Source organism: Alligator sinensis, unplaced genomic scaffold (assembly GCF_000455745.1).
Source record: "Alligator sinensis unplaced genomic scaffold, ASM45574v1 scaffold819_1, whole genome shotgun sequence".
NCBI classification, from domain to species: Eukaryota; Metazoa; Chordata; order Crocodylia; family Alligatoridae; genus Alligator; species Alligator sinensis.
This window is the reverse complement of record NW_005843030.1, coordinates 57532-84049: the sequence shown is the minus strand read 5'-3', so window position 1 is coordinate 84049 and position 26518 is coordinate 57532. Positions and strand designations below refer to the sequence as shown.

Sequence of the window (26518 nt, the reverse complement as noted above, 5' to 3'; positions counted from 1 at the left end):
GAAAGACATAGAGAAGCAGTGAGACAATATTGGCCAGAAGGCTAGGCAACAATCTCAGTAGCATCCTAATCCTTGTCAAGTTTTTGTGGGCATTCATATGCAAAGGAAAGCTTGAAGGAAAGATTTGAAAGAGAATAATCGGGCAGTTCTGCGGATGTTTTTGGGAGCTCTTCCAAGAAGGAGAGGAAGTGTCGGAGACAGCATGAAGGTGTGTGTTTGAAAATGTATCCAGTGAGCAATGGAGGCTGGAGCAATGGAGCAGTGGTGAGACAACTCTATCACTGGCTGAGTGGACACTAAATGAGACATTTTAGTTAGGGTGGGGATAAACTGTGAGGGGCTTTGCAAGTAAAGACAAGCAACTGATGTTTGATGTGCTAGAGAAGTGGGATCCAGCAAGATAATATGCAAAGAAGGCTGATGTGGTCCAAAAAAACAAGGTGAGTGAGGAAAATGAACTTTACAGCACCATTCTAGATGGGCTTCTCTCCAGCAAGACTGCATTTATTATGGAGGCTGCAGTAACTGAAATGCGAGATGTTGAGAGACTGGAAATGAACTTGTGCTGCATGGTTGGATAGAGTAGGACATGTCTTTGAAACGTTACATAGAAAAAATCTGAAAAGCTTAGACATCATTTGGATGAGTGGGAATAGCAAAATCCAGTCAAAGGTGACATCTGCATTACACATCTGAGTAACATCAGGATGTTTATGTTGCCCAGAGTGATCACAAAAGATGCTTATGGGGATGGGTTTTTAGGATTGACTAAGAGTTTTGTATAGCCACACTGAGCTTGAAGTGATAGCTTACCATTCAGGACATGTCAGACAGACAGCCCCAGATTTCAGTTTAAGCAGAAGGAGATAGATTAGGAGTAGAGAGGTGAGCCATCCAAAGAGACAATAGTTGAAGGTGAGTTTGCATATGAGATTATCCAGAGAGATACAGAAGGACAAGAAAAAAGAGACAAAGAACAGACCCCTGCAATTTCCTCCCTGAGGAAAACTAGACCCTGAATAGTCATGGTGAGTGCAGCCTGGGGAGGAGCTGGAATTGGAGAAAGCTGAGCAGCAGTAGAGGAGGCCTGAGGAAAGGCCAGGACTGAAAGAAACTCAGCAAAACTGAATGAATCTGAACTATTTGTTATGTAAAAGGACGACCCACCAGGAAACCCATGTCTCCCTCAGTTACAGAGAGACTACTAGATCTATAACGTTACTGAGTCTGGAGGTAACTTGGTAACAGGAGTCTGAGCCAAGAGGCATGGAGCAACTAGAAAAAGAGGGAAGATGCATCTAGAAAACTCTGCAGGAGTGAGAAGACACTTTGGGGAGTTTTGTGACTACTTGGTGCATGTGAACAGTGTAGATGATATTTCTTATTTGGTGCTAGTTTTCTTATTTGAGTGAGTGAGCCTGTTAAATTGCACTGGAGTGAGCTATTTGGGGCAAGCCTTTTGGAGTATTTCAGGTGAACTAGCTGGTTGGGCTAATAGTGGGTATGCTATTTGGACAGTTTTGGTGGGTGAGCCTTTCTGGACTGTGATGAAGGAAGCTAAGTAGGCTAAGTTCTAGCCTGCAGACCCAGTGGGGAGCACTTTGGAGGGGCTCAGTATGGGCAGGCTTTACTGTAAATAATTCTTGTAAACAGTTCCCTAAGTAGGGCATCTATTTGGCCTTTTCTCCCCAGGGGTAGATGGCAGAGAGACTGCCCACCCCCCATGACTTAATGTTTCATTGTTGGGTGACTGTTGTCCACAGGTTAAAATTATAGTTTTAACTATTTGTTACAAGTGGGGCTGACTGAGCCCAAGAAGTATAAGTGAAGCTCAGAGTTGGAGGGGAGAGAAGGTCCCAGGGCGCACAGACAACAGGAATGGTCCCAGGGAGGACAGAGTATAGTCTGAGTGAGGACAGGGGGAACCAGGAGTGGCACAATAAAGACTGTTTTGAAGCAGCATCCATTATGCTGTTTAGGATGTCAGCACTCTTCTTTAAAAAAAGAAAACACCCCCCCCATCTTTCCTGAGAGCTGACTGAAAAGAAGGAAATCCTAGAGGTGAGGGTGCTGCAGACCACTGAAGCCAGGGACTGAGAACAGCGAGGGTCTCAAGCCAAAAGTTTGTCCCTTGTGAAGCCATGCTAGGGCTGGCTGCAGGGAGTCCTCCCAGGAGAGAAGAGATACATGGAATAAAGCTATATCTTAGGAGAGTCTTAAAGTAGAGGTTTCCCCTTCCTCTCTGAAAGGGGTAGGGTGATCCTTTTGCTTTTTTGTGTGACATGAACTATTTGGATGAGTAAGCCATTTGAACTATTTGGAGGGCTGAGGAGGCTACTGGACCTTACAGCTGCCTATGATACAGCATGGCACACTGGCCTGCTTCTAAATCTATCAAGAGTACTTCCAAGCTCCGTCATTATAGTTGTTGAAACACTCCTCCATAAGAAATGATTCAGAATCCATCTTGGGAAGGGGATAAGTGCATGGAGGAGACAGGCCAATGGATTTCCACAGGGCTCAGTGTTGGCCCTAACCCTGTTCAACTTATACATAAATGATCTACTATCAACCACATCTCACAAGTTCATTTGTGTTGATGACATCTGCTGCACCACTCAAGCTCCATCCTCCTCACTCTGGACCAGACCCTGAACGAAGATATGAAAAAGCTGTCAGACTACTGCACCCATGGCAGCTCACACTGAGTCCTGCCTAAACTGCATCCAGTGTATTCCATCTCCACAATGCCAGTGCCAAAAAAGAACTTAATATCTATATGCATAGCCAGAGACTAAAGCGTGATCCCTGCCCAACATACTTGGGAGTGTCTTTAGACAGAACCCTGACTTTCTGGGAACATCTAAAGAAAACAGCAGCAAAGGTCAAATCCCAAAACAACTTGCTAGCCAAGCTTGCTGGATGAATGTGGGGAGCTGCAGCCACAACACTCCAGACCTCAGCTCTTGCCCTATCATACTCAGCAGCAGAATGTTGTGTACCTGTATGGCTCCATCCCTGCCTGCCTGCATGTACCCCCTAGGGTCTTCCCAACTACACCCAGTTGACAACCCATGGGATATAGAATCAAATTCAAGGACTAGAAAGAGAACTGGAGCGTTATTCATTAGGGGCCAGGAGTGAATGAGGAGAAAGACCTGGTTAGTGCTTCAGTGTTTCCTCATGCTTATAATGAAAGGTATGCTCAAAACTTGTATCATTAATGAGACCATGTAACAGGCTCTGCCTCCCAAGGTAACTATCTTTACCCCCTTCCGCCCCCCCTGCATAACTATTTTTTCACTCCAGCTCACCAGACAAAGCCCTATGTTCACCCGCTGTGCCTTGATATTAATTATTATAAGTTTGGGATATGGCCTCAGACTCCTGGAGTAACACTTTATGTGCCTCACTCCACCCTGCTCATCATCAGGCCCCCTGTCTGATCTAATCTTTCACCAGTGCTGAATCTATTCTGGCACCTGGTCTCTGGTGTTTCATAGATTCATAGATTGTGAGGGTGGAAGGGACCTCAGAAGATCATCAGGTCCAGCCCCCTGCACAAGGCAGAAAACATGAGTGGGGTCAAGTGACCCCAGCAAGGTGACCGTCCTGTCTCTTCTTGAAGATTTTCAGGGTAGGTGATTGCATCACCTCTGGAGGGAGCTTATTGCACAGTCTGGACACCCTAGCTGTGAAGAAGTTTTTCCTAATGTTAAGCCTGAAATCATCTTCCAGGAGTTTATGGCCATTACTCCTGGTTATGCCCAAGGGCGCCCTGGTGAACAGTTGTTCACTGAGCTCTTGATGTATGCCCCTGATGTAGTGGTAAGCTGGTATCAAGTCCCCTCTCATCCTTCTCTTTTTCAGGCTAAAGTCCCAGGTACCTCAGCCTTTCCATGTATGGCTTGCCGTGCAAGTCTCTGATTATATGGGTGGCCCTTCTCTGGACTCTCAAGCTTTACCACATCCTTATTGAAGTGCAGTGCCCAGTACTGGATGCAGTACTCCAGCTGCAGTCTCACCAATGTTGAATAGAGTGGAAGAATCACTTCCCTAGTTTTGCTGGAGATGCATCAATTAATGCAGGCCAGGGTATTATTTTCCCTGTTGGATACGGTGTTACACTTGTGGCTTATATTCATATTGTGGTCTATTATTACCCCCAGGTTCCTTTTATTCATGGTGCTGGTCAGTTTGATGTTGCCAAGCCTGTAGGTGTGTAGAGGGTTTTTTGTCCCCAGATGGAGCACTTTACATTTCTCAACATTGAACTTAATTTGATTCCGATCCACCCAACTTGCTAGCCTATCTAGGTCCTCCTGTATCTGCAGGCTATCTTCAAGCATGACCACGCTTCCCCATAACTTGGTGTCACCTGTGAACTTGTCCAGTGAGCTCTTCACCCCTGCACCCAAATCTTTGATAAAGATGTTGAAAAGCACTGGACTGAGCACTGACCCCTGAGGGACACCACTTGCCACTTCTCACCAAGATGACACAGTTCATTAGAACTCTCTGGGTCCTACTCCACAACCAGCTCCCTACCCACCTAACTGTCTCACGGTTGAGTCCACAGTCCTCCAATTTTCTCATGAGAACATCGTGGGATATTAGATCAAAGGTTTTTTGGAAGTCAAGGTACAATGACAACCTCCTCTCCCTTATCTAGGTGGTGAGTTACCTGATTGTAAAAGGAGATGAGGTTGGTAAGATAAGACCTGCCCACGATGAAGCCAGGCTGGATGTCATTCAGAATCCTACCTTCTGCAAGCCTGTCACATATAGGCTCCTTGATGATTTTTTCTAGGATCTTCCCTGGGACAGAAGTTAAGCTGAGTTACCTGGGTCCTCCCTCCTCCCTTTCTTGAAGATGGGCACAACATGGGCCCTCTTCCAGTCCTCAGGGACCTCTTCAGAGCACTTAGAATGGATACTGTAGGCCTGAGAGAGCCAAGTCAACTAAAATATGCAACACCTTCAGATGACCACAGTTGTCTGACGGGGATAAGGTTCAATTCAAAATGAGCACAGTGCCCTATGCTAGATGCCCTTACATGTCTCACAGAACTAGTGCCCCAAATCACTGGAACAGAGTGACCACTTTCATGGCACTCATAAGTGGTCACCTATAAGCCACCCCATACTTCATGACAACCCAAACAAAATCATCAACTTAATACAAATGAAATAAGTAACCCCCGTTCAGGGTACTTGTGCCACAGATAAAATTCCTCTGCTGCTGGCTGGCTGGCTATTTCATGCCAGTTGCTCAGGGACACCTTACTGTCTATGGCTTTTAGTCAACCTGCAGCCTTCCCTCAGGGAGTTTTTCTCCCTACTGTTCTCTGGGCCAGACTGACTCTTTAGCCCACAAGGCTGTCTTATATATCCCCTAAACTCTTCCTCTCTATAACAGGGAGCAAAACATATCTCCATTAGGAGAAAAGTTTGGGGGGGGGGTTGAGGGGGAGGAGTGGTTTAAGCAGGAGTTAGCTAATAGGTAGTCTTAGACTGAATCAAAACTACAAGGCTAAATTGGATAACACCCCAAGAGAGATCTGGGCTGATGCTCACCAACAGTGGTCATTTTAAAGGAAAAATATTTGAATTATTTAAATAATTAATGGAGACATATGTAAAATAAAGCTGGATAAAGTATTGAAGAAAATGCAGGGGAAAACCTGCTGGTTGAGGTCAATGTATTATTTATTTATTTGGATTTTAAAGTGTATATATTTTGTGCTTAAAATGCACATTTAAGATATTCACTTGCTCAAATATGTTTAAACTTTACATAAGATAGCTAAAAAAAAGTACAAATTGACTCAGAGCCAACAAACTTTTCTCCATTTCTTCTCTTGCTCCCTCCAGAAAGTTTAGGAAAAATAGACATTCCATGGAATGTACCCTAACATTCAACAAAACTCAGGGGGAAGTGCTGGGTTGGAGGGCTTTTCACTGCTGTTGGATGAACATATCAAAGAGATATCCAAAAGACCATGCAGTTCTATCTTGTGTCCCTTTTCTGTCTTCTGTGATAGGTTTGATGCTCTCACTATGGTTAGAAAATCTGCTTGATACAGTAGGCCTTACTAAAACTGTCTCCACCTCAGTTGACTTGAGGCATCATTTTACTTATTTGCTGTCTGAAGAAATGGACTCGTTAACCCACCAAGACATCTGAACATCAGCTTTTCTATTTCTAATAATCATGTCAGAGGATTTGATTTACTGCACATACCAAGGCCTGATTTAGATTGGCATGGGTCAGGTTATCTTAGTCCTGGCGCATTCACCTGCCCTCCGAAACTTATGCAACCTGTTAACACAAGTGTGACCCATTTAGCATGACATTGAATCATCAGCATTGGCTTACAAGGCTGCCTATGCCTTGGAGATTCAATTACAGGTCAGTTGAAAACTTAACTCACTTAAGCAGGGACAGTAAAAGCAACTTAATTAAAGCTGAAATGAATTAATTAGTGAAGCATCTAAGGATTCTTGCAGGGAACACAAAGAAACACTCACTGAAATATCAGTTTTCCACACAGACATATTTACTTGCACATCACAGTCAGAAAGAAATAATATCACTAAAGTCCCTGGTGGCCTGCTGATTCTGCTGAGATCCTGTTCAACTGGAAATAATGTAGCTTTCTTCTCAGCCTTCCCTAACTAAATGGGATAACAGATAGACTTCACTTTATGTGTATAGATCTATTAAATAGGAATAGAAAATTTAACAGAGAAGAAATGTTGTTTAATTTTTAGAAGTCATGATACTTGGCTTCTACTCACATCTCTATTACTAAGTCACTGCATGGCCTTAGCAAAGTCACTTAACAGCTCCGCACTTGAATTTACCCATCTATAAAATGCGTATGAATATTACTTCTCTACTATGTATTTTCCCAAACACAAAGAATAGCCATCCATTTTCAGTATAAATTACTTCCTATAAAGATAAGGGTGATAAAAATTAGAAAAGAAAAAGGTTAAGCCTCCAGGAGACAGCACAGAGTGTGCTCCCTCTGTAAGATGCTTTATCAGATCAATTTGTAAAATGGCAGCTTTCTTTCACGTTTAAATATACAGCATAGGAGAAATTCATAAGTTACATTACTATATACATGATACCTCCTCTTTGGAGTGTTGTGCCATTTATTCATAGATTCATAGATGTTAGGGTCGGAAGGAACCTCAATAGATTATCAAGTCCAACCCCCTGCATTGGCAGGAAAGAGTTCTGGGTTCATATGGCCCCAGCCAGATGCCCATCTAACCTCCTCTTGAAGATCCCCAGGGTAGGGGAGAGCACCACCTCCCTTGGGAGCCCATTCCAGATTTTGGCCACTCTAACTGTGAAGAAGTTCTTCCTAATGTCCAGTCTAAATCTGCTCTCTGCTAGCTTATGGCTATTATTTCTTGTGATCTCCAGGGGTGCCTTGGTGAGCAGAGCTTCACCAATTCTCTTCTGTGCCCCCATAATGAATTTATAGGCAGCTACAAGGTCGCCTCTCAACCTTCTCTTGCAGAGGCTGAAGAGGTCCAGGTGCCCTAGTCTCTCCTTGTAGGGCTTGGCCTGCAAGCCTTTAACCATATGAGTGGCCCTTCTCTGGACCCTCTCCAGGTTATCCACATCCCTCTTAAAGTGTGGGGCCCAAAACTGCATGCAGTATTCCAACTGCGGTCTGACCAGTGCTCGATAGAAGGGAAGTATCACCTCCTTGGTTCTGTTCGTCATGCATCTGCTGATGCACGATAAAGTGCAGTTAGCTTTTCTGATGACTTCATCACACTGACAACTCATGTTCATCTTGGAGTCCACTAGGACTCCAAGATCCCCTTCCGTTTCCATGCTACCGAGCAGGTAATTTCTAGGCAGTAGGTGTGCTGGACATTTTTCCTCCCTAGGTGCAGCACTTTGCATTTCTCCTTGTTGAATTGCATTCTGTTGTTTTCCGCCCATATGTTCAACCTGCCCAGGTCTGCCTGTAGTTGTTCCTTGCCTTCCGGTGTATCCACTTGTCCCCACAGTTTTGTGTCATCTGCAAACTTGGACAGAGTACACTTCACTCCCTCGTCCAAGTCACTGATGAAGACATTGAAGAGTATCGGTCCAAGGACCGAGCCCTGCGGGACCCCACTGCCCATGCCCTTCTAGGTCGATACCGACCCATCCACCACCACTCTTGGTATGACCCTCTAGCCATTTTGCCACTCACCGGACTGTAAACATCCAAGTCACAGCCTCTTAATTTGTTCACCTGTATGGGGTGGGATACCATATTGAAGGCCTTCCTGAAGTTTAAGTAAACAATGTCTACCCCTACTGCTGCGTCCAGGTGTTTTGTAACCTGGTCATAAAAAGAGACTAGATTAGTCAGGCATGATCTCCCTTCTATGAACCTGTGCTGGTTTCCCCTCAGCATAATTTTTCCTTATGGGCTCTCACATATACGAGCCTTAATAATCTTTTCAAAGACTTTGCCAAGGATGGAGGTGAGACTGACTGGCCTATAGTTGCCTGGATCCTCCTTCCTTCTTGAAAATAGGGACCACAATGACCCTTTTCCAGTCCTCCAGGACCTGGCCCATGCACCATGAGTGCTCAAATATTCTTGCCAGTGGCTGTGTAATGACATCAGCCCATGCCTTCAGTACCATCAGATGGAGCTTATCCAGGCCTGCTGACTTAAACTCATCCAGTCCTTAAATGCATATTTATTTAGGAAATATTTATGAAGTGCTCTGAGATCAAAAGAGAGGCACTATAAATTATTACTGATAATAATATGGCATTAAATGATGGAGCATGCCTACCTGAGTCCCTGAAAATCCATTTATAAATGTTCTTTTGTAATATGCATGCCACCATCCCTTATACAGGTAACCCCATGCTTAGCGCTCTTAATTGGTTCCTGAAAAACTGAGCATTAAGCGAAACGAGTGTTAAGGGAAACCAAAAGTATTTGACAACCCAAGATGGCAACTACAGTTGTTTTTAATGACCCAAGATGGGGACCATGAGCATTATAACGAAACTTGTTGAGCATTATGTGAAATCAGGTATCAATTTCAAATGAGCATTATAGCAAAATAGTGCTAAGAGAAACAGCGTTAAGCAGGGTTGCCTGTAACTGATTCACAAAAAAGCGGCAAGCAGGAGGTCCCAGTCATTTTTTGTATTAGCAGTTTTTTGGGGGGCTCAAACTGGATGGAACAGGCTTGAAATTTGCGTATGGACAGGTAGGTGTTACAGCTCCACATTGAAGTGTTTCAGAAAGAGCGCACTTCAGCTGTGGAGAGGCCTACAGTCAGCTGTCTTGCTCCCTGGTTGGAACACTTCAGAATCACCATGGCTGCATGCAGCATTGCTCTGCAGCCAGAGGGCATGATGGGGGAATTCTGTGTCTTGTAACTGCTGCCATGCCCCACCCAGTCTGCTGAAGCTTTGTTTGGAAGCAATCTAAACACAAGATGAGGTTTTTGTCACTGGTCAGCCTTGGGAAGAGGGAGAGGACCTTGCTTTGAATACCAGTTCCAGCCCATGGCAGGTAGTAGGTCAGCTCTGGCTTTGACCCTGGGCTAATCTGCTGCCTGCCCCAGGATGGAATTCCTCATCTGGTGGGAGAGCAGACATGCAGCCTAGGGGAGAAACAGGAGACCAGGGAAAGGGAGAAGGAAACCTTCAGCCTACCCACCCCACCTCCTGCTCCCTTCTGTAGTTTGCTCTCTCCCTGTCTTACCTTCTGCTTCAGCTCCAGCCCCTTCAGGCTTGACCCAGCCCAGCCAGGAGCTACTGCCACTTCTCCCTTATCAGGCTGGGCGAGGCTTGGGCAGGGCTGCTGCTGAATGCCCTGATCCAGAGCAGAAAGAACGGGGGAGTGAGTAGGGAGGGGAGTAGGGGTGGGTGTACAGGAAGGGCAGGGAGGCTACACATGGGGACAGGGAGTTGGCACAGGCAGCAGGGGGGGCAGGTGTGAAGGGGGAGGCCACAGGCATGCAGGACAAGGTGCAGGGGTCTGGCCCCTCACCCCTGCTACTGCTTTCTCCACCACAGCAGTTGTGGGGGAGGGGCAGTGAATTGAAGACAAACTTCCACTGCTTAGATGTTATACCTGGAAAGTTTTATAATTTATAATTTTTAGAATTTTATAATTTTCAGGTATAAAATCTAATTACTGGGGAAGGAGGGTAGCTGTCTTAAATTTTAAGTAATCTTGGATTCAGGTAAATACAGTAGATTTTTCCTGCAGGGATATTTTTGGAGTGCTTCCACTATTTCTGGAGTCAGAAGTTATGTCTATCTGCTTGCCCTTTGAAGTGCTTCAGAGTCACTTATGTACCTAATAGGGGAAACAGAATCTAGTCCTTGCCAATGATATTAGGGAAGAATGGAGAAGATTAAGCTTTGGTTCTGCAAAACTAACCCCCAAACTAGATGGGTTTGGAACTAGGTTCCATATTATCACTGTTACCAAAAGGAATCCAGATAAATGGATGTTTGCATTTGTACCCATTTCCATTTGTCAATGCACCTAGCCTATAAGAGATGGACTAGACTACATGTGTACTATAGTTACTTCAGCTTTTACTGAACTTAAATTGGGCAGAGGAATATGAGGATGATAATCTGCCTTTCAATGTCATGTTGTGGTGTGCCATTTACACTTGATTTTGAATTACCAAAGTGACTGCATGGGCCCAGCATTAGACATTTATGAGAAAGAACAGAACAGGGAGTTTAGAAAACTCTTAGGGTGCATCCAGATGAGTGTGCATGTGCCTCTTGCAGTGTCTCAAAACCCTTTGAGATGCTACAAGAGGCACGTATGGGACAAAAAGCCCAATTTTTTTTGTAGCAAATTTGCAGCGTGGCAGCAAAATTAGACCCCTGGATATCCAAGGGTCCTAAAATACCCTGGGCAAAAAAAGCGGGACAGGGCATGGTCCAGGACAATGCCCTGAGGCAACTGGAGGCTCCGGTCCTCCACAGAGATGCTCTGGTAGCCAGCCAGAGTGTGTGACTTGCCATCACTCCAGTGCTGAAGCACAATGCCTGCCTGTGCAGGGCATGCAGCATGCCAGCTATAAGGAGCTGGACCTGGGCTCTGTGCTGGTAAGTAGGGGAGGGGGGGCTGGAGGAGGGGAGAGGGGACCGTGGGGGGACCTCAGCCAGCCCCATCCCCTGCCTGCCCCTGAGCCTCCCCAATCACTACCCTGCCTGGCCCCATCCCCCACCTGCCCCTCCAAGCCCCCCCCAATCACTGCCTTGCACAGCCCCAGCTTCCCAGCAATTAAAAAACAAACAAAAAAGCCCCACACTCACCAGCAGTAGCAGATGCCATTGGGGTCACTGGGGCCTCCTGGCAGAGCCCCGCTGCAAAGCATGGGGTAGCAGGGGGCAGCAGGCCGCCTGACACTCATACTGCCACTGCCACTGTCCCATTGTGCAGGTGTGGCTGGGGTTGGCAAGGAGCCACATGGCTCTGCATGCTGTTAGGCAGTTGGGGGTGCTCAGGAAGAGTGGTGCTGGGCCCTGGGTGCCCTGCTGACCCAGTGCCAGAGCTGTGCAGTGCCCTACTGACTCAGGCCGCACCTGTGGAATGGGGCAGTAGCAGTGTGAGTACCAGGCAGCTGGGGCCAGTCTCCACTGCTCCTTGATGCTCCCTGCTGTCCCGTGCTGTGCAAGGGGGCTCTTCCAGGAGGCCACAGTGATTTCTACAGCCACTGCTACTACCAGTGAGTGCAGGGCTTTTTTTTTTTTTCAAAGTGAAGGGAGGCTGGGCAGCCATCAAAGGTCTGGATCTGCAAGCAGGGGATGGGGGCCGGGTGAGGCAGCCATTGGGGGGTCTGGGGGTGCAAGCAGAGGGTGGGGCTGGGTGGGGAAGCCATTAGGGAGGCTGCAGGAGCTGGTGGGGGATGGGGCCAGGTGGGACAGCCATCAGGGGGTCTGGGTGTGCAAGCGAGAGATGGGGCCAGGTGGGAAAACCATTGAGGGGTCTGGGGGTGCAAGCAGGGCTGGAGCATGTGAGTTCTGCAGGGGGGGTCACAGCCCCTGTGGAGGCCATGTGGCCCCTGTTGGGGGGGCTGTGGCCCTTGTTGGGGGGCTGTAGGCCTGTGGGGGGGCAGCCTATGAGCTGTGCAGGGGGAGGCTGCACCCTGCAGGGGGCAGGGGAGCCACTCCTCTTCAGCAGCACCCCCGCACAGTCCCCCCACAATCCACCCACACCTACCCACACACCCCAACCCCTCCCACATCCCTCCACAGCCACCCACATCCCCCCACCCTTCTTCCCACCCCCTATCCACCCAGCACACATGCTGTCTACCCAGCTGCCAGACAGGATGAGACCTGCTGGTAGGAGCTGTGGCTGCAGGGACAGCTGTTCTCACATCCAGGTTAGTGAAGGGGTCAGGGAAAGTTTTAACTGCTCTATGGTAAAAAAACCAAAGGCAAACAGCAAAACATATAGGTATTTAGAATTTATTCGATTATGATGATAGAGATACTGGTAGATGTCCAAATTGATTTAACACTGTAGATATATCAATAAAACATTGCCCAACTGATTGCTGTCTCTCTGTCTCTGTCTCTGTCTCTCTCCCTCTCTCTCTCTCTCTAGTGATCTTTTGTTTTAATTGTGGAGGAACATAGATTTCTGGGTATTTTACAGAGTGACATTGGGATTTTTTATCAGGGATTTTTCAGTTTTCAAATAAGGAACACCAGAATTCCTGCTAGGGAGGCAAGTGGCAGGACCCAAGCAAAGGAGCCTGCTCAGCACTGGCACCTTGGACCCATCTGGAGGTGGTTGATGGGGTCAGGAGGACATGCTTTGACAGTTCAAAGCAAGCCACCACAGTGGGAACATCTTCTGGGTGATAGCTTCCCATATGGCTGGGCAGGGGTACACATGGCAGTAGTGCCACACAAAGTCCAACTCTGCAGCCAAAGTCCACTAGCAGCTGTCTCAGAGGGGCAGATGCCTCTACTGGCTGTGCAGTCCCCATCTGGATCTGGCAGGGTCACAGCCAGGCAGCAGCCTCCACTGCCAGACTACTGCAGTGGGTAGAGGGTGCAGGAAACTCTCAGGGCTGCTTTAGCAGTCCAGCTGGCACAAGGGGTAGTGTCCCCAAGTAGCAACTGGCCAGGTCCCAGAAGCTCCTGTCTATTTGTCCCTCCGATTACCATGGGCAAGGCACACATAGTAGTCCCTTTTTATGGGGGCTAATGGATGAATGGAACAACTAAATTCTTAGGAGAAGTAATGAAAAAAACATGAGAGGAGTGTCATGTAGGTCAAAGTGTCAAAACATGAAAATAAGTGCACCTGAGGGGGACACTGAGCAGAGCCCCCCAGGCCGCATCCACTGGTCCTCAAAGGCATCCAAGGAGATGGTGGATGCCACCCACAGCTGCTCTGCCCAGAAACATGCTCGGACAAGTGAGAGGAAAGCAGCCTTGCACTCTTAGGGCACCTTCCTGGCCACAGCCTCCTTCCTGGTCAGGTACAGGGTGCCAGGGATAGGAAGAGTTTGACGAGGAGGTATCAGGACTTGGTGGGGCTGTAGATGGGGTGACCAAAAACAAAAAGGTGGGGGGTGAAATTCAACCAGAACCTCAGGAGGAGGTTCTGGAGGTGGAGGTGGAGGGGCTGCAGCCTGGCGCACTCAAGGGTCATGTGCACCAGGGTCTCCCTCTACCTGCAGAAGGGGCAGAAGACTGAGGTGTCTGTGAAGCTCACCACATACATGCCAATGGTGATGGCTCCATGGAGAAGTCACCAGCTGAGGTCCCCAGTGGCTCATGGGATGAGGGTGGAGTACAGACTCAGCCACTGGTGTGCCCCAGCCATGCCCTCACTTGGTGTATGGGTGGGACACGATGGTGGCCTGATGGATTGTGTGGCACACAAACATGTAGAGGTGGTGGTGATAGATGATGGAAAAGCGGACTGGTCTGGTGTCCTCCAGCTGGCTTAGGTGGTGGAGCAGGGAGTGCTGCAAGGCTGGGTGAGGTGCTGGCCCCACAACAAACTCTGGTGGGCTGGAGGACATAGAGGAGGGGGGCAGGGACTGCAACCATGTAGGACCTGGTCAGCAAGAGCAAGGGCATTGGGAGGTAGGGCAGACTTCAGCTCCTGGACCAGATGGCAGGACACATGTCTTGTGGGTAGTCCCACGTGCTGGGCCAGTGCAGTGGGGCCCACCCACACCTGCCTATCATAGTTCAGGAGGTCTCTGATACGGGTGATACCAGCCAGGACTAATGTGTTGCAACTGAGGCATTTCTGCTGCTGGCACCTTGAGCTGGGGGTTCCAGAGGAGGGGCTCGATGGGCAGGTTGGTGCCCTGGGCAAGTGTCACAGGGGACCTGGAGGTGAAGGCCAGCCTCCAGGCCCAGAGGATGTCCTGGTAGAACTCCGGTAGCCCTCGCAGGTCCTGTAGGAAGAAGCCCCACAGGCCGAGGAGCTGCCAGTCCTATCAGAGCCCCTAGAAGTGGTGGAGGAAAGTGCGCCCCAGGTGGCCCCAGCCACATGGCTATTGACACTGTATAGCAGCCACTGCAGAGCCTGAAGGTGGAATGCCAGGACCTGGCTGCACAGGCAAACTAGGCCCTGGCTGCGCCCCCCACCCCCCCCACAAGGGGAGGCTCAGGACCTCCACAGTGTCCCAGTGCCATCCTGGCCAGAAAAATTCTAGCACCCATCTCTGGAGCCCTGCCAGGACCTCAGGAGGCACAGGCAGGGTGTGTAAGCAGTGCCAGAGCATGGACAGGACCAGCTGGTTCAGCACCAGTACTCTCCCATGCAGGGAGAGACACCTCAGGAGCCCTGCCCATGCCCAGAGCCACTCCACCACCCTTGCCTCCAGCTGGTGTCAGTTCTCCAGTGGGGAGGGGTGTGTGGGGGACAGGTAGACCCCCAAGTAAAGGTGTGAGCCTGTGGTCCAGCAGATCCTGTGGAGTGCAGATAGGAGTGACCCACCTGCCACCCATCACCCACCTTCAGGCCAAAGCTCTTGACCCAATTGACCCAGGCAGAGGAGGCTGCCCAGTACAATGCCTGGCAGGCCTCCACCTGTGCCAGGTCATCTGAGTCCTGGACAGTGAGGAGTACGGCGTCAGCATACGTTGACAGGACCAGCCACACCGTTGGGTCCTGGAGCATCAACCCCACCTCCTGCCTCTGCTGGAGGACAAGGAAGGGCTCTAGGGACAAGCCATATAGCTGGCCTGACAGCAAGCAGCCTTGAGGCACCCCACTCCTGAATGGGATGGGTTCCTTCACGGTCCAGTTGAGCTTGACCAAACACTCTGCAGAGGCATTCAGAACTTAGAGAGCTTGCACAAGGTAGGGCCTGAAGCCAAAGGTCTGCAGTGTGCCTGTGAGGTACCTGTGATCCACTGTGCCAAATGTCTTCTTCTGGTCCAGGGATAGGTGGATGAAGGATAGGCCCTCCTGGTGCAGTAGCTTCAGGAGGTCCTGAGCCAGGTACAGGTTGTTGAAGATGGAATGTTTGGGTACCGTGTACGTCTGGTCGGGATGGATCACGTCCTTCAGCACAGACCACAGGTGCAGCGAGATGGCCTTTGCTACCACCTTGTAGTCTGGGCAGAGGAGGGACATGGGATGCCAATTCCTTAAGTTGCGGGGATCCCACTTCTTTGGTAGGAGTGTCAGCACAGCCCTCTGGCATGACAGGGGGAGTTCCCCACTTGCTTCAGATTCAGCCCAGACCACAGCAAAGTCTGGGCCAAGGACATCCCAGAAAGCCTGGTAGAACTCCACAGTCAGCCTGTCAATGCCTGGTACCTTGTTGCCAGGCATCAGGCAGAGGTGGCCAAAAACTCAGCCTGACAGGGTCTGACAGGCTTCGGTGTCAGTCAGATCCAGGCAGAATTACTCTTTGTACAAGGCCCATGTGCACCAGTGCATCTCACCTGGATCTATGTGGGGGGTGCCATCACCCGCCAGAAGGCAGGTGATGTACTTCTTGGTCCCCCATCTCCTCTCTAGGGCATAAAGGAAGTGGGAGCCATGGTTCATCTCCCGAAGGAGTTGGACGCGCTAGCAGACAAATGCACCATGGGTGTGGTGGTCTTCCAGAGCACAAAGCTCTTCCCGCCTCTCTTGACACTTTCCATAGAGTGATGTATTGGTTGGGTCAGTGGCCAGGTGCGTCTCCAGCTCCAGTACTTCCCACTCGACCTGCTCCTAGACTGCCTCCATCTGCCCCCCGAGTGTAGCTGCAGCAAAAACAGCTTGATGCATACCTTCCCCACACCCACCATCTCCAAGCCAAGAGGAAACCAGCTCGCTCCCACCAGGCCAGCCAGAACTCCTGGAAGGCTTCCCTGAAGCCCACATCCTCCAGTAGACTGGCATTGAAATGCCAGTAGGCTGACTCTGGATGCCCAGGCCCTATTGTGGCCTGGGCCCAGACAAGGTGACGATCACTGAAAGGGGTTGGCCAGATGCCAGAGGATTGGACCCAGGCAAAGTGAGGCAAAGAGATATAAACCCAGTCCAACCGGGAGTGGCATGCCTGTTCCTCCCCCACCCTCACATAGGTGAAAGCAGGGGGGGTCATCAGGATGACAGGCACACCAGACATCCACCAGAGAATAGTCCATAAGGATCTCCCCAAGGACACCCACAGTGGCTTGGTTCTGCTCCCTGCCTTACCGGTCTCACACATCTAGGGTGACGTTAAAGTCCTCACCAAAGACCAGGCACTCACAAGGGTTGACGGTTTCAACGTAAGTGGCTGTCTGGTGGAAAAAGTCTGCCAACTCTGGGTGCTTTGCGGGACGTACACATTCAGAAGGTTCAGAACCAGCCCCTGCACTTGGACCCGGAGGTGCAGCAGGTGGCCCGGCACTACCTCAATGTCCTAAAGAACCTATGGCTGCAGGCCTGGGGAGAACAGGGTGACCACCCTACAAGAGGTGGCTGAGAGGTAACTAAAAAGACCCTGTCTCTCCACTTCAGTTGCCAATTAGACTCATCGGCCATAGTCGTCATGGTCTCCTGAAAGAATACCATGGGGTACCCCCCTCCTGAAGGAAGGAGAGCACCCAGCATCTCCAGAGAGGCTTCCTGCAGCCATGGACATTGAAGATCATGATCTTAAATGACCTCATGTCCAGAAGGGTGGAGTGGAGAGTTCAGGAGGGGCCTCGCGCATCTCAACGCCCGGTCTGGGGGTTGTCGACTCATGTAGCACCCTCCCATAAGTATAGAGGGCATCTATGAAACTGAAGGCCTGCCTATAGATCTGAGCATTGCAGCTTTTGGGTTCCTTGCCTTCCCCCACCAGCACCCTCGCAGTGGCAAGGATGCTGTCAAAATCTCTCCAGCGGTCCAAGACAAGCTGTACCTTGCTGGTAGACCACCAGGTGTACTCACAGTCAAGAAATGCAAGTAGCTCACCTCTGGGGACCACAAAGATTGAGAGGTCCGCAGGCTCCATGGAGCCTGCTAGTTATTGGGTGTCCACCTCCTGGTCCTGGGGCTCAGAGGGCTTCTTAGGCACTATCTGATCCCCCCGGTCCGCTAAGACCCCAAACTCTGGTTGGGAATGGTGAGAGCTCTGCAGCCCCTTGGGACAGGGGTAAGGGTGGGGCTACTTCACAAGATGGTAGGGTAGAACTGGAGTTTGGGGGGTCTGCACGGGGTCCCCAACAAGATCAGCTTGTTAATCAGAGCACCCCCACCCCCACCCACTCTGGTGCAGGACCATGGGGCAGGTTGGAAGTGAGGTTTTTCTGGGAGGGGGAGGGAAGAGACCTGTCAGACACTGGAGTGGCTTTGGTGTCTGCCTCAGGGTCCTGGGAAAGGGGATCTCCCTCAGGACTCACCAGGGTGAGCCCCAGGGCCCCCATCTCCTTCAGATCATCAGAGGGGGAGGGCTCTGCTGCTGGGCCTTCTTTTGGGTGGGCTGAGGCCTCAGCTTCTGCGCCCGTGGTCCTGTGGTCACCAGCTGAGTGAGGGGCTTCCTCCCTGGGCTCCTGTTTGGGACTGTCTAGCAGCCCCGAAGCCTCTTCCACTAGGATAACTCTTTTAATCTTTCCTGGGGGTGAGGTGTCAGGCACAGCTGGGGAAGCCCCCAGAACTGAGCCACTCCTTCTTCCCATGTGATGGTCTTGGGATGGTGTGTGTGTGTGTGTGTGTGTGTGGGGGGGTCCTCCATATCAGAGGGCTTTAGCTGCGCCCGGGCCTTCCTCTTGGCTTTGTGCCCAGAGGGGACCTGTACCCACTCAGCCATGGAGTGGCCCTCAGGTGGACAGGCTCCAGTAGGGGAAGGTGAGGGTTGGTGGGGTAGGGAAGTTACAGCAGGGGCATGGCTAGGGGTGGGGGGCCCTGCTTCTCCCTTGGTTGCTGCCCTCTTCCCCAGGACGCCACCAAATTTAGTGGGCAGGGCCACCTGAGCTCATGAGAGGGTTGGGAATTGTGGCTGTGGTGGTGGGGTGGCCTGGGGGAGGAGAGGTGTCAGTGGTAGGGTCACCCCTCTCACCAGTGGGACCTGCAGATGCCATCCCTGCCTGGCCCATGGGGCACTCATGATGAAAGTGCCCCAGGGCATGACCCTGGAAGCATTACAGGTCCCCCCCTATAGAAAATCCTCACTAGGGCTCACTGAAAAGGAATCAGGAGGAAGCCCTCGGTCTGCAGCTTCACTCCTGCCACCGGCTAGATAATGGCCTGATGATGGAAAGAGCACACATGGCAGAGAGCACACATGGTGAGAGGGCCACCATTGGGAAGAAAACTCTCCCCAGGGTTTGGAAATGGGGAAGAAGGGCCCAATTGGGGATATAAGGTGGGATGGAGCTGAGGACCACTCTGGTCCCAAGCTTTTCTAGGTACTTGAGGGAGGACGTACTCACCCTCCACCATGAGCCCCCTCTCCACCGTCTTTTGTGCGGCAGTCTCTGAGGCAAGGAAAAAGACCCGCTTTCCATGAAAGCAGGAGGCCACCACAATCTTGGGGGCTCCCACTACCTAAGCCAGGAACTGCACCCAGGTCTCAAAATGCAGGTTCTCCCACTTGGGCAGTTGGCACTTCACCCTGTGCCTGCCAGTGAGTGCCAGAAAGGGGGCCCCACCACCTGAGCTGGAAGGTCCAGCAGTGGAGGGTCTGGGCTCCGTGGCTATTGATTGCCCTGCAGCTGACTGTGCATAGCTGCAGTTCCCCCTCTGGGGGGCTGCGTTCATGGGACTGGGACTAGGGCCAGGGACAGGCTGAGTGGTTGTTCTGGTTGGGGTGGCACACCTGGTCCCCACAGGTGCCAGTGGTCTAGGGTGGGGGGTGGGACCCTTACCCTTCCCACCCCCCAGCTGTGTAGGAGGCTGAAGAGAAGCCCTTCTCGCTTCTCTTGCCCTTGGTCCCTGATAGTGTGAAAAGGGGCTTAGGAACCCCTCTGGGAGAGGCCTGGCCAAAGGAAATCCCCTGGCCCTGTTCGTTCCCTGCTGGAGTCTTGCCTGGCCCCGCAGCAGAGGTCTCAGGCTTCTCTACCCCTGGAGGAGGTCGTTTGGACTCTGCCTCTGGGGTGGAGGATGCAGAGGCATGCATCCAAGAGGATGCGTGTTCTCCCCGACCAGAAGGGTCCTGCCCTACCATTTATTCACATAGGGGAAAAGGAAATCAATAAAATAAAGCAAAATATACAGTGGGGCTAGTGAATCCAGTAAGAACCTGGGTGGGCTATGCTTGGGGAAGGCTGGGGAGAGGAGATACATGTACACAGGGGCTAGAGAGACTCGACCTGGCTTACTCAGCCACACAACAAACACCAGAGCAGGTGGAGTGGACCACAGGACTTACCACATGAGGGCAAAACACACAGGAGAGCTGCTGAGGCACATGAGAAAGATGGCTGGAGCGGCAGAGGAGCTTTGTTTTTGGAAGCTCAGTCCAGAAGCCCCTCAGGCCTCTAGCCAGGCACTCAGCAGTAGGACAGCAGGCAGGAACACAAACACAGGAGTAGATATGATGAGGTAGTTGTGGGGGAGTGCAGAAGCAACAGTCAATTAAGGAAGTAATCCAGTGCAGGTGAGGTGTATAGCAGTGCAAAGTGGTGCAGCAGGGAATATCCCTCTCTCCTAAGATGGGGCAGGAGCAGAGCAGGGGGCAGCAGCAGCAGTGGTGGTAGTAGCCATCAAGTTCAGCCACTCAAGGTGTGCTTCAGGTGAAAGTGAAGATGAAGGCAGGGAGTAGCTGGGGCAGGCAAGGCACCTTTAGGCTCCGGCAGTGATGGTGGGGGAAGGGCCCACAGTCAGCACAGGCTCCCTCCCCAGGCTGTCCCTGGACGTGGGCTTGGCGGTGGGCTGGGCAGGAGGCTGGAACAGGAGTGCAGAAGCTGGCATGTATTGCTGGGGTATGGTGCAATGCGGTGTCCCACCCCAAGTGGGGGGCAGCAGCGTGTGGTGGGCAGCAACAGCAGCAGTCCAAGGCAGGAAGAGGTGCGGGCAACTCACACCCAAAAGCTCTGGGAACAAGCCAGCAGCTAGCAGTAGCCAGAGGCAGGAAGGGGCCTGGCCATCTTCTCTCCAGAAGCTCCTGAGACCACGCTTGCAGCAACCAGCATCAGTAGCAGCCTGGAACAGGAAGGGGCATGGCCAACTTCCTCCCAGAGGCTCCTCCCCCAGAAGCTCTTGAGAGCAAGTGACTCTGAGTTACTTTCCAGGACAGCTTTCTGTACTGATGGGGCCAGGACAGGGTAGCTTATTTGCACTGCTGGGTCCAGCACAGGTGCTGTCCCAAGGCTCTAGCTCCCCCTGGCTGCAGATCTGGGAGGAGCCAAGCAAGGTTATTTTGCCTCAAGTGGCACAACTTGCACCACATCAAAGTGCATGTCCGGGCATGTGCACTGAGGCAAAAACTTGTACCACTTCTGTTTGAGCTGCTGCAAGCACAAGTGCCTGCATGTGTGGACATGCCCTTACAGTCAAGAACTGAAATTAATGTCATTGTCTCTGTTGGCAAAAGGTGGAAGTTTTCTCTGTCCATCGTAGAGTCTTCAACTATTTCTTGAAGCACTACAGAAACACTGAGGGAGTGGGGGTAGAATGTAGCTATCAGTCCTCCAGAAATATTTGCAAAGTTGAACATCTTCAGGGTTCCAGAAGAGTGATATAGAAATGTTCTGAACATGTCCTGCTGGAGACCTTCTCCTGTGTGACTGACTCCCACCCCCCTCTACTAGCTCACACCCCAGACTCCAGTTTTTCTTCATCTTTCATGGTTTAGTCACATCACAATATTTCTTTACATGTATGGCAAAAATAACAACTGCAGGAGCTTTCCAGTGACCCTGTGACTGAAAGCAGGGATTCCGTAAGAATCTAACATGTATGTGAGAGTAGCACAAGACAGCCTTATTTTGATTGACATATTTATGGAAGCTACAGGATGGACTGTAGATTTAGCTAGTATTTCAGACCAGATGGGTAAATTTTACTGGGTATACAGTGAAAGGAAGAGTGCAGTTCTATTGCTGTCACTGTTTTTGCCAGATGTATGGGAAAGTAAATTATTTCTTCTTACTCTCTCTCCCTTTGAGAATCACTTCAATTCTTCCCAGCAGCCTTTTTTCCCCTCAGTACTTTCAATCTGGGTGTGTATCACTATAGCTTCCCCCATCTTCTTTTAGAAATATAATCACCTCTTCTCTATGTCACCTCCTCTTTCCTTTATCTCTCAGGGGAGATTTATTTTTACTATTTACAGAAATAGTAACGATCATGCATCAGATCCATCCACAGAAATATTTTTCCAAATAATAACAGATCAGCTCAGGAATGAATGAAGCTTATGGGTTTAGAGATCTGGCAAAGTCTTAAGTAATTTTAAAACAAGTTTGAAGGACTTATAAAACAAGTTTGAATTCAAATTTTCTTTTATTTGTAATAAGCACTACTTTTTCCTGTTAGTGATTCAATTAAGAAACCCAAACATTTTTTTTCTAAGAGGATGCCTATGCTAAGTGTCAGAAACAACAAAACCCACAAGGTGCTAAGCTGGCACAAGTAATTGCTCTACACCAAAGTTTTGAAAAGAGCAAAACCGAAAGTTATGTCTGGACTTTTGTTAACTTCTGCTTCTATGCTTGGTCTCAACCCCTGAAGAATCTTACCATAATCTGTTCAGAAGCATCTAAGTTATATGATGTAACCCATCATAATAAATGTTAAGTTGCTTTTTGGTCAGGTAATACTCAACTTTGATTTGAAATTAATCATAAATCAAACCAAAATCTTTCTTTAAAACAAGAGGAATTCTAATGGCTTACAAATTTGGGATGAAATTCTATCCTTCCCTGATCATCTGAGTTACAATATTTTGGGCATCAATATGTTGTTTTTGGAACTTCTGAATCAAAGACTATTTTATTCCTGCAGGGGTTTAGGTTGTAGCCATATTGGTCTAAGGACATAGGCAGACAAGGTTCCTTGGGTGAATTTGATATCTTTTATTAGACCAACCCAAATGGTTGGAGAATAGTTATTAAGCAAGCTTTCGGGTTCAAAAACCCTTCGTCAGGCTAAGGAAGCTTCAGCAGTTGGTGTGTGCACTTGAACAACTAGGTGCAACTAGGTGCAACTATATTGTTGCACTGACTGAGCATGCACAGTAGTATATAGGCTCACCACCCTTCAATGCAAATGTGACAAATGGACAGGACTGGAAGTCCCCCCCTTGCCCCATTTCCCCTTATATGGCGTGTGACATCACAAGCCACGCCCCCTGACCCCAGCCACGTGGTGCATGACATCACCAACCCCACCTCTGCCCCAGTCACATGGTGTGTGACATCAGCAACTCCACCCCCAACAAGTCACATGCTGTGTGACACCAGCAAACCTGCCTTCACTCCCCAGTCACATGGTGTGACACCAGCAACTCCACCTCCACCTCCAGTCACATGGTGTGTGACATCAGTAACCCCATCCCTGCCCTTCAGTCACATGGTGTGTGACACCACCACCACATGGCCCATGAGATCAGAAGGACAGCCCATGCAGCCCCACAAAGCTCACACCCTCATGCTACAAGACCCGCCCTGGACCACATGGTATAATTATGACCTATCAGGCCCCTGACTGCTCTAGCCCCCTGGGCACAGGTGTGGCCTATGGGGTGGCAGTGGGGGTGTGTGACCCCTCTAACAACCCACCCCACAACCCCCGACCAATTGGCAGGGGTTTCAGAGGCTCAGACCTCCCCAAGAACAATTCTGAACCAACTGGAGCAAGTAGAGGGGTGGGGGCTTCGGCTGCAAGACCATCAGGTCTATCTGCTTTCCCAAGTGAGCCCCCTGTTTGCCTGAGACCATGCTAAGACAAGCAGGGGAAGACATGGAGGAGATTCAGGAGTGTGAGATGGATGCCAAGTCTACCAAAACAAGACCAGGGACCATGATAGAACTCAAGCAGTCCAACTCTGTCTCAAGGGACTCTGCTTAGGTAACCAATTTAGATGATTTTTGTAGGGTACTTTTCTTGTAACTGTCTGGGCCTTTGTTAATAACAATGTTTTTGCACGTAGACGATGCCTTCATAGACAGCTCTCAAAACCTGCACATTGGCACCCCGCTGAAAGTAAAGGTCTGTTGCGTGAACTGTTTTTGTTCTTGTCCAAAAGAGAGCAGTTCAAGACCAAAGACTGATGCAACATTTTTGTCCAAAGACAATGACTGCTAACCCAGCTTTGAATCTATGGAGGTTACCGAGCAGGGCTACGAGGCCATGGAGGTCACTGAGCAGGGATGTACTGGGGGACTATTTTCAAATAAAAAAGTATCCCAACCCTGTTTAGAAGAAGGTTTCTTGTGTGACCTGGTTTTGAACAACTGTTCAAGATGAGGCTGAAGACCTCTGTAAATGTTGTATTTCCTTACCTGCTTAATAAACCTGTTTTACTACGGTTTAAATTTGTCCTCAAGCATTTGAATGCACCACATGGGTGTTAGCATGAGATGGGGTGGGGTGAAGTACAATGGTTACCAGACATATCTACACAGGAGGCTTTGTTAAAGGAATTTTATTACTCTCCTGGTGAAGCTGGGAGTTTTGTCGGGGTGAACACACTTTTTGAAGCTGCCAAAAGGCAGAAAAAGGTTCTGAACAGAAGCGGGATGGCTGCCTGGCTTTCAGATCAGGATGCTTACACCCTATACAAACCAGGGAGAAGACATTTTAAAAGAAACAAGAGTGTTGTTTCAGATATTGATGCACAACGGCAGGCAGATTTGGTGGATATACAGTAGTTTTCCAAGCACAATCATGGGGTTAAGTTCATCTTAACAGTGATAGACATGTCAAAGTATGCCCGGGCCATGGGTCTAAAAGACAAGTCAGGCAGTGAAATAGCTCAGGCCTTTAAAACCATTTTTACAGAGGACTGAGCGCCTCAAAAATTACAGATTGATTGGGGGAAAGAATTTTTAAATAAGTCTTTAAGCAAACTGTTAAAACAGTATATATTCACCATTTTGTGATGAATAGTGAAGTCAAAGTGGTGGTAGTGTTGAGCCCCAGCTCAAGTCTGGGATCGTGCCCGGTATGCAAAAGCCAATAAAGATACCAGGGGTGAAAGTATAAAGATTTATTGCTAGCAATACAAGGTGCAAGCGGAATAATTTCACGTAACAAGCACACAGATTCTTAATTCTAAGCATCTTTTATACAGGAGTATTGGACCTTCATAAGCATTCTCATTTGCTAATTGGTTATAAGGGAGTGACGCAAGGAGTTCTTTACTGAGCATGTCTCTATACCTGTGTTTTAGCTATGTATCTCATTTCCATACATGTATGTTTCATTAGCATACTTTCTCCCCACCTAGGGGTGTGAATCTTAATATTAAATCAGCTCTTTCCACAGTCCACTAATTCTGCTTTTGTTTTCAAGCCTCCTTTATCTAAGACTGTCTTCTCCTTATCATTGCAGATGGGCATTAGTTACATAACAGAGACTTTTGCTTGGGCTATATGTAGTGGTTTCTAGGTCAAACCTGACAGTAGTAGAGAGGTTTAACAGAACATTAAAATCAAAGATGTGGAGGTATTTTACAGCCCACAACATCTTTCACTACATTGATGTGTTACCAGATTTTATAAAGAGCTACAACCACAGTTTTCACAGAACTATCCACACCAGGCCTGTTGACGTGAACTTCTCAAACTCTCCATGGGTGTGGAAAACCATGTACAAGTTCTATTTAAAAATAAAAGCAGCAGCACCCATGTTCAGAAAAGGAGACTACATGAGGGTGTAGTCAGCACCTGTGTTCAGAAAAGGAGAACTACATAAGGACCAAAGGGAGGTTTGAAAAAGGTTATGAACAAACATTCACGGATGAGATTTTCATAGTGGATGAAGTCCTTAGATGCGTGCAGACACCTGTATACCACCTAAAAGATTATGAAGACGAACTTATCGAGGGTTCTGAAGAACTACAAAAAGTGAACCCCAAACAGGACAGAGTTTACAGGGTTAAAAAAGTTCTAGCAATGAAAGGAAAGGGAAGAAAGAAATGGTTATTGGTGAAATGGTTGGGGTAGCCAGCTAAATTTACCAGCTGGGTGGAAGACTCCCAAGTTTGTAACATATAGGGGTACCTCGGTGAGAAGGCCAAGGTGTGTGATGACGTCCTTTACATCATTTTGCCCAGCAATGCTTGTGCCAGGATTTTTCCACAGATCACCAGCTCAAACTTTACCATACAGCTGGTTAAACCTCTGGATCTGCTGGGGAACTGGGAGATAGGGTGAGTAGAAATACAATACCCGCACAGCTGGAACAAGATCAGTGAAGACACCCCTTTCAAAATAATTTCTGGGACTAAAAATTGGGAGTACCTCCTGCATTGGGGGTATTATACAATCATCACAGAGTTGCTGGATCTTATGAATGATACAGTTTCCATCCACCCTACTCCAACTGAATTAGTTATGTACTATGATCAAGTGATAGGAAAAGTGAGACTTAAAACCAAAGATAACTCTTATGCTTTTTATACCTGTGGTGTACCCAGGTCCTCTGTTAAAAAAACACCCTTTCCAGCTGATATTATCAGTGGGTTCAATTCACTGTATGTCTACATGGACATTGTAGAACATCAGCTTGTCAGGGACTTTTTGGTTCCTTTACTATTCTGTATCCCTGTCTGTGGGAGCAACAACGAGTTTGTCACCATCACATATGACAAGCCACATTATGTCCCCATTAGTCATCACCACATCACACAATCAGCATTGAAATAAAGATGGATCAGAACAAAGATGTCGCATTTCGCTTTGGTAAGGTGATCGTTGAGCTTCATCTACACCCCTGGAAGACTTTGAGATTTTAAAATAAGTAAAAGCACTATAGTGATGGTAAAGAACTATGGGGACCCTAACTTGTACAAAAAATATTATAGAGACCAGGCTGGGTATGGATATCAGTGGGTGCCTGTGATGTACGGGACTGATGTGGGAGGCATATTCCACAGCCTCTTT

General features: G+C 49.0%; 1 protein-coding gene across 1 annotated transcript in view; it reads right to left on the bottom strand.

Annotated features, from left to right (window-relative positions):
- Positions 1-16058, bottom strand: part of LOC102383584 (sperm-associated antigen 17-like) — a gene marked incomplete at its 3' end in the record, with an annotated part of 368781 nt that extends 352723 nt beyond the window's left edge. Inside the window, exons 1-2 of the mRNA XM_025193226.1 lie at positions 15953-16058; positions 15406-15619 (exon numbers count right to left, since the gene is read on the bottom strand). Of these exons, the coding sequence (XP_025049011.1) occupies positions 15406-15619; positions 15953-16058 (320 nt within the window). The remainder of the gene's footprint in view (positions 1-15405; positions 15620-15952) is intronic.
- Positions 16059-26518: the final 10460 nt, after the last annotated feature.